Source organism: Pinus tabuliformis, chromosome 4_2 (assembly GCF_031772625.1).
Source record: "Pinus tabuliformis cultivar Carrire ecotype Pingquan chromosome 4_2, CPIR1, whole genome shotgun sequence".
NCBI classification, from domain to species: Eukaryota; Viridiplantae; Streptophyta; class Pinopsida; order Pinales; family Pinaceae; genus Pinus; species Pinus tabuliformis.
Genome location: NC_142304.1, coordinates 934907978 through 934919557, shown reverse-complemented (window position 1 = coordinate 934919557; position 11580 = coordinate 934907978). Strand labels below are relative to the sequence as shown.

Here is an 11580-nt window from a genome sequence, read left to right as displayed (position 1 = left end):
AGCCGATGTTGAAAGCAAAGGTTGAGTCAATTTGATCCCTAGTTCCAGGCTCTATTTTTATAGTCCAACTTATCATTTTCTGCCTATTTTTGTACAATTGTCTTTAACTTGCTGTGCGGCAGCTCATGCCAATTTGATGCCATTCTAATCTCTGTGCTACTAACACCCTAGTTAGCAAGCAAATCAGCCAATTTGTTCTCCGTCTTGCAGACATGCTTAAAGCCAACAGTATGGAGGCTTTGAAGGTGGCATTGAATCCATTGGAATCCCTAAATAAGTCTCCAATTTTTGAGACTTTTTATATCTTAGAACCTTCACTGATTTTCTTGACTAAATTGATAATAACTTCAGAATCAGCTTCCACTATCACATTTTGCCTGTTTTCCTGACTCAGGAACTCTAAACATTGCTCCATAGCCATCAATTCTGCCAAGTTATTAGTAGCCTGTCCCAGATGATAGTGGAATATGAAGAGGACCATACCATTCTCATCGCGAAGAACCCCTCCATAACTAGCTATACTCGTGTTGCCTTTTGAAGCTCCATCTATGTTGTATTTCAAATAACCCATTGGAGCAGGATGCCAAAAATCCTGTGCATCCCTCAGGGCGGTTAGATTTCTGTCCTGACCCTGAGGAGAGATGTCTTGCAGGCCCAGATCACAGAGAATTCTCAGGTCGGTAGCCGAAGGCTGGTGCTTAGGGAGGTTTCGCAGAATGGTGCTAACTGTTTCCTTGAGCTGTTTTAATATCAGCTCCAAAATGCTTTGGGGAGTTCTCTTTACCTCTTTAAAGATTCGGTTGTTCCGCTCTTTCCAAACATTCCAAACAATGAAGCTCGGAAAGAGGGCCCAAGCTGTGGCTAGAACTTCATTGTCTGAAAAATATTTTCTCCAGTTGGTCAGGGTGTTGCAGATGCTATGTTTGTCCCTATCCGTCTGATGGAAAAAAAAGGCAAAAGAGTCCCACAGACTAGAGGAGAACATACAACTATTGAGAAGGTGCTCCATGGTTTCCTCATGCTTCTCACAAAGCTAACATCTGGAATGCCCCAGAATGCCCCTCTTCCTAATATTGTCCCAAGTTAGAATTTTCCTATGCTGAACGAGCCACATGAAAAGTTTAATCTTCATCCAGCCCTGGTGTCTCCAAAGGTTAAGCCAGGTTTTGTCTGGAGGTTGAGAATTAAGGTCAAGGAGAATGAGCTTTGCTTCCTTGAGGTTAAAAACCCCCTCATTATTGTTACCCCATCTCAGTGGGTCGTGGCCTTCATCTTTTAGAATCTTCCTTTGATCTAACTCTTCCTTAAGAGTTTCTGCTTTAGCCTTCATGGTACTATTATCCCTAAAATTAAAATTCCTCCAGATTCTCCATTTATCATTGTTATTGGTTTGCTCCCAAAAGTCTTTCACTTTAGAAAGTCTCTTGCTATCCATGAATTCCTTGAGATCCCTTAGGTCTTCATTTAATAGTATAGGTTCTTATTGCCATCTTTCCTCCCAGAACAGGCTGAGATTTCCTTCTGCGATTTCCCAGACGCTGTTTCCTTGGATCAAACCCCGGTTATCCCAAGCTTTGTTCCAAATGTGCGAGCCCTTTCTGTGACCTGACATTCTAATTAGATCATGGATATGCCAGGCGCTAGCATATTTTTCTCTCCAAATGGTTGCCCACTGAGTCTCTGGCTCTTTAACCCAACGCCACCATAATTATTAAAAATATAATTATTTTTAATTTCTAAAACATAAATAAAAATATGCATTCAAATTATTAAAAATATAATTGTAACTCAATCCATTCTTAAATAAATATTCAAAATTATTAAAAGCATAATTATATTTTAATTTCGAAAAAAATTGAACTATATATTCAAATTATTAAAAATGGAACTATATATTCCAAAGATTAAAAGCTTAATTTCAAAACAAGTGAATGGTTATGTGGGAGTGTAGAGAAAACACATTTCTTCGTACAATCAACTTCTTTGCACTACTAATCCAACTTTAAACTATATATTCGAATTATTAAAAGCTTAATTTCAAAACAAGTGAATGGTTCTATGGGAGTGTAGAGAAAACACATTTCTTCGCACAATCAACTTCTTCTAGTAGTGCGTACGATATCTTATCCTTTATTACGCCTATGTTTAATGTTGAAAATCGTTCCTGTATGATGTTTTTTAATTTCGTAAACATGAATAAATCTATATACTCAAATTTTTTTTTTTTGTAAGTTACGGTGTTGCACTTTTTTCTATTACTTCAAATCAAAATAAACAGCAATAGTAAGGTTGCCTTCAACTCGCCCTCTTGGGGAAACCGAGTATTTAAGCCACCTAAAGTTCTTAATAGCCGACCAAAATTAAAAGATCCATAGTTTGATTATCCAGGCTAAATACACTAAACAGTCTTTCTGGTTACTAATCCTACTTGCATGCATATAACGAATTTCCACTTCTGATATTTGACACAAACTGAAATTATCTATACTATGCAGTTTCATCAAAATTAATACATATCTATATTTAATCAGCTTCTGCCTCTGGTCGCTGGGTAGTCTCCTTGTTTGCATTCTGATTTCCTTCCCTTAACATTTGCTGAATCCCCTCAAGCTTCTTTTCTTGCATTTCCAGTGTAATCTGAATAATTCTCAGCTCCCTCCTTAGGTTGGGGACTCCTTGCGCCAGTTCTGCCATCTCTGTTGCAGCTTGCTCCAGAGCTTTAGCCAGCAATCTTTTCATCACCCAATATATATGTAAGGAATGTTTAAATAAAGACATTCTACCCCTGGTGTTGCTAGGGTCGTGGAGTAGGAACTCCCAATCCTCCATCTCGGAGTCGGACTGAGCTTGAAGGGCGTCTTCCTCCATATTCTGTATAATTCTTCTAATTCTTGGGTTCGTGTTCTGGTTATATGCCTTCTCTGCTTGCTGAATTTTCTTCTCCAATGACCGGTTTGTCTTTTTGCCCGGTCTCCCTCTCTGCCCTTGTCGTCCTCCCCTTTCTCCTCGGTATCTGCTCGTTCCTCTGCCTCTCTTGCTGCTCGTTTCCATCCTGCTTCCCGCACCTCTTCTTCCCCTCTGTCTGCCGCTCTACCTTACCTTTCCTCCTCGCTGTCCTCGCTGCTCGTCGCTGGTTTGCTGGGTCTCCCAGCCTTCTACATTTCTGCTTCGCTCCTTACCCCGCCTGCACTGATTTTGCCAGTCCTCTTCCTCCTCGGATTCATCGTAAATTTCATATATCTCCTCAACTGTCTCTTCCTTCGCTACCGCCTTGCCTTTTCTGTCTCTGTCTCTGCGCTCCTCGGCTTCCAGTTCTTCTACTGCCCATGCTCTCTTCCTGGTTTCCATGGCGACCTTAGTGAATTTTCGGCGCAACTTCACTCTGTACCAGTTCTCCACTACCTTTCCTCTCCTCACTCTCTGAGTTCCTAAACAATTTTCTCGTTGTCGAATCCTTTGCTGCCGCCCGTTTATAATTTTCCTTACTCTAATCCGCTTACCTGTCAAGTTGGCCTTCCGCTGCCACCTGTTTCTTTGCCCTCTGCCTCTCCTATCAATTATCTGTCTTCCCTCATTTCCATTTATGGATTCTGACATACCTCTTTTTCCTCCTCTACGATCACTTGCGTTTATTATCTTGCTGTGTGGAGGTTGCTTCATTCCTGTCGTCGCACACTTCTGCTGTACTGCAGCATGCCTGTCCATTATATCATTTCCCCGCCTTGTCTGACATTCATTAAATTTCTGGGCTTGCCGATCCATCTCACCTGCCCGTCGCACAAATGCTATGATTCTCGTTTGCTGCTTGCTCATTATTTTCATTCGTTGCTTGTTCATGGTCATAATTAATAATACCGGCCAATTCCTCCCACTCTCTGTTGGGCCGCAACGTTCTCCACTGATTGTCAATCTTGCCGTTTCGCCCCTTACAACCCTGTTTCCATTCCTTTTGACATGATTAAAGATTTTATAGTCAATTCTTTTTAGAAGATCCACTATTTCTTGAACGATCCCTGCCGTTCGCCAGCTATTGGTGACCTGCTCCCAATTCTTCCCGTTATTAAGTTTCTTTAGGATTTCAATTGCTATCTGAGAGTCTCCTTCTATTTCCAGGTTTCTATATCCATTTCGAATCGCAATTCTCAAACCTTGATGAATCGCCCATAATTCGGCCTCATTATTTGTCATCTCGCCGCCCCACTCTGCATAGATCCATCTGGTGTTTCCCTGACTGTCTCGGAAGATTCCTCTGAATCTGGCATTACCTGGGTTCCCCTTCGATGCCCCGTCAAAGTTTAACTTCATAAAATTGTCTTTGGGGTATGCAAACTTGTCATAGCTTTGAGGTCTCGTACTAAGTCTATCAATTTTTTTGTTATGCACCATTTCATATTTCAAATTTAGGTTCTTTAGAATTTGCTCCTCTCCCTGATCTTCTTTCCAATCATCCGCCTCCCACTTCTCTACCAGAATTGATTCTCTACTTAAGTTCACTATTTTGTTCCATATTGTTACCGTGTTTTTAGATTTGTCTTAGAATACTCTGCGGTTCCTCTCTTTCCATACCATCCAAATCACAAAACCAGCAATGAGATCCCAGGCCTTTCGGACTACTTTACATTGAAATTTTTCTTTCTGCCAGTGGAAGATCACTTCATTTGTTTCTCTCAGAGACCTCTCAGGTTTCTGGAATAGTTTCCCGGTTTCCATCCATAGGCTCTTGGCATATACACACTTGATTAACAGATGATCTTGAGTTTCCACTTCCTTATTGCACACATAACATTTTGAAGGCCCACTGAAACCTTTCTTTTGAAGTTTATCCCACGTCAGGATCTTGTCCTTAGCTACTAGCCATGCGAATAAGGTAATTTTCGGCCACCAGTTTTTACCCCAGATGACCTTCCAGTCTTGGTTTTCTTCATTGGTTCCCTGTTGGTCTGCCAGATAGTATGCCTCCTTGACCGTAAAGGATCCTTTCATTGACTTCCCCCATCTGAGGATATCCCTACCCATTCGCGCTTCTACCTTCCTGGACTCTACCTCTTCCATGAACACTTCCTGTTGCTCTTGATCTATCTCGATGCCCCATTCCTCTGGTGTTGTCCATTTCCGCCATATTCCATCCACTTCATCTTCTTTCTAATAATCTTTGACGTATATATGATTGTCTCCTATTTTTTCCTGTATGTTCTGGATTTTTTGTCTTCTGCTCATTTTCCCCCTTTGTTGCCATTTCTCGTCCCAGAATTTGGCCTCCCCTCCTCCTCGAATTTCCCAGAAAACGTTCTTTTCTACTATATCTCGATTTTGATGGGCTAGATCCCAGATAGCCGAGCCCTTCGGGGTTTCCTGCGTCCGGTAAATATCCTCCGTAGTATCTGGCATATTGTACTTGTGCCTCCATAGTTGCTTCCATAGGTCATTGCCCCCTCTCAACCATCGCCACCAGAGTTTTGCACCGAGCACCTTGTTGAGCTTATCCGGATCGCGCAGACCCAAGCCTCCCTCCTCCTTTCGTTTCGTCAGATGTTTCCATGATACTAAGGCCCACTTCTTCTGTTGGGACGAACCTCCCCAAATGAACTTCCTCAGGATTTCTCTGATCTTAGTGCAAACCCCTTGAGGTACTGCCATAATCGATAGCGGATATATGGGGATTGCCTGCAACACTGATTTCACTAAAACAATCCTTCCAGCAATATTTAAGGTTCTGAAGGCCTAGTTAGCCACTCTGTTTTTTAATTTCTCTAGGACTCCTTGCCAGTTTTTCTGTCTTTTAGAGTTGAAATCCAGTACGTTTCCCAAGTATTTCGTTGGGAGATCCCCTTGCTTAAAATCTAGCATCCTGGTCAAGTGGCTTTTAACTGACTCTATGGTATTGAATATAAAGGTGCAAGATTTTTCCTTATTGATTTCCATCCCAGATGCTTCTGCAAATAAGTCCAAAACCTTCTTCAGATTTCTCACTTCTTTTGCAGTTGGCTCCCCAAATAACATGATATCGTCAACAAATTGTTGATGGGTTATCGGCAATTCATTACCCCATAGCCTTAGCCCTTTGATTTCATTTGCTGCTCTTTCTTTTTTAAGATACCTGCCTAGACCCTCTACTGCTAGAATAAATAGGAAAGGAGATAGGGGATCGCCTTGTCTTATTCCTCAAATTATTAAAAACATCATTATTTTTTAATTTAAAAAAAAAAAAAAAAAAAAAAAAAAAAAAAAAAAACTATATATTCATATTATCAAAAAACATAATTGTAACTCAACCCATCTCTAAAGTATATATTCAAATTATTAAAAACTTAATTGCACAACATGACTCAATTGTTGTGCTGGAGTGAGGAAAAAACACATTATCTTTACAATACCGTTTGAAAATTTCATAGAACATTTCATGTCAATTAAACTATTGTTGAAGCTTGTGCCGAGAGCTTTCACTGCATAGAGATGTTTGTGCAGAAAGCTTTCACTATGTAGAGAGATGCCTATGCTTGACATATTTGACATTTTAAATTGGTTATTTTGATTTCAACCATTTTAGCAATGTTCAAGTACAATGAAAATGAAAGAAAAAATCTCAGCACAATGCATTAACCATAAAAATATAAAGGAAAGCGTAAAGAATAGCTGATAGATAATAATTAATTACAATATATAAATGAAAACGACACAAGTAATAGAAAAATGAATAACTAAATGAACTATAACTATTAATAATAGTCATAATTAAACAACAACAATAGTTTTGTGAAAATATTACATTTTTATAATACTATAGATATTACAAGGAAACCTACTAATCTATAATACTATAACGATTAACTACTTTAATTAATATTTAATAATCAATGAGTTAAGATCCACACCGCAATAACAATTACATTTAACTATTTTGACTATTAATAGATATTGTGCATTTGATTATAGTTATTAATTCTCCATTATAAATGATTTCTTTTGATAATTATTTTACATGAAAATCTATTATAATACTATAGCGATTAGCTTTTTTTAATTAATAGTTAATAATAAATGAGTTAAGATTTGCACTGCAATAGTTGTTACATATGAAAACGTAATGTTTTTTTAATTTGGAAAATATAAATAAAACTATATATTCAAACAATTAAAAACCTAATTATTTTTTTATTTCAAAAAGAGATTTAGAGCTATATTATTCAGTGTTTTGAAAGAGGAATTTTAAATCAATCCAGCATTAAATTGTATATTCAAAACATTAAAAACTTAACTGCACAATGAGTGAGTGGTTGTACAGGAACTCACAATCAAATTCTCCGCACTACTAATGAAAATGATATCTTATCCCTTATTATGCCCATACTCTACCTGAAAAATCATTCCTTTATGATGTTTTTTAATAGAGAAAATATGAATAAAACTATATATTTAAATTATTAAAACATAATTGTTTTCTAATTTCGAAAACATAAATAAAACTATATATCCAAATTATTAAAAAACATAATTGTAACTCAATCCATCTTTAAAATATATATTTAAATTATTAAAACTTAGTTGGAGAACATGAATGAATGGTTGTGCAATAGTAAGGAAAAACACATTTCTTTGCACAATTAACTTCTCCACACTACTACTCCAAATGATATCTCTAAGACTATCGTAATTACCAAAAACATACGTCTTCTAAAAAATTTCATAGAACATTTAATGTCAATTAAACTATTGTTGAAGCTTGTGCAGAGAGATTTGTGCCTACAACCTTCACTATGTAGAGAAATGCCTATGTTTGAAGTGTTTGACTTTTTAAAATGGTTATTTCACTTTCAACCCTTTTAGGAGTGTCTCCAGACAATGAAAATGAAAGAAAAAATCTATTGGACATTGGATAAACCAATGTTCCGATTGTGTTTTGTGACAACGAATAACACTCTGTGGATCTTGCGGGTTTTGGTCTAACCGCAATCATGATTCCCAACAAAACCTCCACACAAAATATTAATGATAAAAATATAAATGAATGCATAAGGAATAACTAATAACTATTAATTGATTAGTTGTTGGGAGTTAATTAAGAAGCTATAGATGATAACATCACAATAGTAATAGAAAAATATACTCTAATTATTATTAAGGGTAATTATTAAACCACATCAATAATTTCCTCAAACTATTACATTTTTATAATATTATAGCTATTATAAGGAAATGGAGTGATGTGGAGTTAATTAATAAGCTATAGATGATAACATCACAATAGTAATAACAAAATGGACTCTAATTATTATTAAGGGTAATGATTAAACAACATCAATAATTCCCTGAAACTATTACGTTTTTATAATATTATAGCTATTATAAGGAAATGGAGTGATCTATAATACTATAACGATTAACTAATATCACTGATACTTAATAATTAATGAGTTAAACTCCTCATTGCAATAGTTATTACATTTAAAACTATTATTAACTTAATTATAACTATTAATTATGTGCCATTAATTGTTTCCTTTGATAATTAGTTTACATGGCCATCTTTTATAATATTATAGCTATTGATTTTTTTATAATTAATAGTTAATAATTAATTAGTTAAAATATGCAATTCAATAGCTATTATATTTAATATTATTAACTTGACTATTAATACATTATTAGCATTTAGTTATAACTATTGATTCTTTCACATTAAGGTTTTCTACTTTTGATAATTATTTTACATGGACAACTTTTACAAAAACTCAGATTTTACAATGAAACAAACAAGTTCACACTTTTATTAATAGTCAATCATTAATAAGTTAAACTTTTCTTTGCAATAGCTATTACATTTAATTATTATTAACTTGAATATTAATAGATTATTGTGCATTTAATTATAACTATTAATTCTCTATTATTTATGTTTTCTTTTGATAATTATTTTACATGGACAACTTTTCTGATCAACAAAAACACAAATATTATTATTAAAGAGAAGTATTCACACTTTCATTAATAATTAATGAATTAAACTTCCCATTTCAATAACTTTTACATTTAACTATTATTATTGTGAATTTAATTATAACTTTTAACTGTTTTTTGCTTTTGATACCAACTAATTGTTTGCGGAGCTTTCCGTGTGAAAAAACTTAAAAAAAATTGCTTTACACCCTGCTCTCCACCGTTTTTATTAATGCCAGAGCATACTCTTCAGCCATTCGACTTTTTAAATTGGTTATTTAGATTTTAATCGGTTTAGCAATCCCTCCACACAATGGAAATGAAAGAAAAAATGAGCTATACAAATATAAATAAAAGTATAAGAAATAGGTAATAGTTATTAATTAATTAAGTATCAAGCTATAAAAAATAACGACATAATTGTAATAGAAAAATAAACTACAATAATTAAACAATAACAATAGCTTCTTGAAACTATTAAAATTTTATAATACCATAGCTGTTACAATAAACCTACTATCATATAATACTAAGTTGAACAACATACCTCACTTCATCAATTTGTGGAATAAATTGATCATGGAAGATTGCTTTCACAAGTACTTTAGTAAAAGAGAGATGAAGGAATATCGAACACTTGCATACTCTTTTTCATGGCGAAATTGGTTTGTGAGAAATGTCAAGCCTTTTAAGGATGTCTAGGTTCCCATGTTCAAACATTCATTATAAATGCTTTCACGATTTTCTTCTTATAAGCCTAGTATAAATCCAATACTCACTCATATGACAAGAGAGGTGACTATGAACAAGGATTATGCTTGAAGCTACTTTGATGGAGTCTTCTAGGGTCTATAACACTTCTGAAGTCTAGGTGCTGTGTTATTTATTTCTAATGATCACAAATTCATTAGTAAGGAAAATATGGTTATTGGGACCAATAGTTAAGGTGAATTTAGAACATTATGTTTCCTATTGAAGTGTCTTATGGAGAAAAATATGGTGAAATTACAATATTTTGGATACTCGGCTATGACTAGCAAATGGATGAATAATACAATACAATGTACAGTGGCTTTGAAGTTTCTATCGATTTCTTCATTTAAATTAGTTGAAGTACAAATGGAAGTGCGAACATTTGTAGTAAAAAATACCAACAATCTGCCGAAATGAATCGACCAACCCTGAAATTTGACTTGATGGTGTATTATGTATTTAGGGATGTATGAAATTGATATATAGAAAAAAGGGCTGCCAAGCAGCAAGTCCCTGCCAATGCGAAAAGTCGGCAAAAAGTCCTGCGGGAATGAAAGGAATGGTTCAGCTTCATCTGTCCGAGTATTAGTCATTCTGACATCTCCGACAACTTCTTGAGTAATGATACCAGCTGACATCTCCAACAACTTCTTGAGCAACGATACTAGATGCTACTACCAAAGAATTAATGAGAGTGGATTTTCCTGCAACACAAAAAAGCACTGAGCGCATAGTCAAACATTTTGAAAAATAAGATGCATACTCAGTAGAGGTCAGACATTTTGAAAACTAAGATGCATGCTCAGTCAGAGGGAAACAAGAAAAGACCAAATAGAGTTATACCATGGTCAACATGGGCACTAACAGACATGTTTCGAATGTTATGCTTCATGTCCATGATTTTACGAAGCTCTTTAGCCGTGAACTTCACCTAATTGATCTGAAAACCTAACAAAAACAGTACCATATTTCGAGATTTGTTAGGATATCTAGCATATAGAATATACTTTTATAAAGAAACCACCTCCTCATGAAATCATTTGCACATACAATGAATTTTCAAGTGCTCAATATAGATCCTATTGCCAATAAATTAATAAGTTCTATCATTGGAAATTCAAACAAGATAATTAATATTTTATATTGAAAGTAGTGACTATGAGGGCTCTAAATATTCACTAGGTCTACAAGAATGTTTAGCTGGATTTCTTTGTACATTATACGACTTTTATAAAGGATCGAGTGTGTATGCTTTATTTGCTATTTTAAAAGTTGTATTACTAATGTGTATAGGAAAAACTCGGGACCGGTGTTACATCTCGTAGACTGAAGCTATACGCTTACTGGCATAGTTTATGTTCTTGGCGAGTCTAGATTGTTCTCAATCTAAAAGGTCATATGGTAGTCTAGTTGTTAAAAACAATCATGCAAAAACACTGGAATATTGGTTAGAGTGGTGATTTAAACCTTAAGTACTAGGCCCAAAATCTGTGACTATCTTTGTCTTTTTTTCATATGATCTATTTGGTTAATGACTATGCTAATGTTTTGATTTTGGTACCTACTATAGGTTATGAAAACTAGCAAATGAAAACAAACTCCTCTATTAATACGTTATAAATACACTAAGCCTCAAAAGGAAACTAAGCTCTAATGAGCGCAACTTCTAGGATTGAGATTAACTTTTGGTTTACAAAAGTGTTCAAGAATGTGTTTTCCATATTTAATGTCCCAAATTCCAGCTCGGGCCATGCGAGACTCCATGCGAGAAAGGGTGATATTCCTACTCCACGTTGCGATGACAGGTTCGATGACAGGTGGCAAAGAAGATACCTCATAAAATTACCACATTCCTCAAAGCACATTTAAGAAATCACCTTCAACAAATGTCAT

General features: G+C 35.3%; 1 protein-coding gene across 1 annotated transcript; it reads right to left on the bottom strand.

The window, feature by feature from the left end:
- Window positions 1-298: 298 nt before the first annotated feature.
- LOC149172760 (uncharacterized) lies at window positions 299-1009 on the bottom strand. Its single transcript, XM_089426450.1, has one exon. The coding sequence runs from the start codon at window positions 1007-1009 to the stop codon at window positions 299-301; it is 711 nt and encodes a 236-aa protein (XP_089282576.1).
- Between the last annotated feature and the right edge of the window lie 10571 nt (window positions 1010-11580).

Excerpts from the sequence above, each read along its gene's own strand:
- LOC149172760 (XM_089426450.1), bottom strand. The coding sequence starts at position 1,009 with ATGGAGCACCTTCTCAATAGTTGTATGTTCTCCTCTAGTCTGTGGGAC.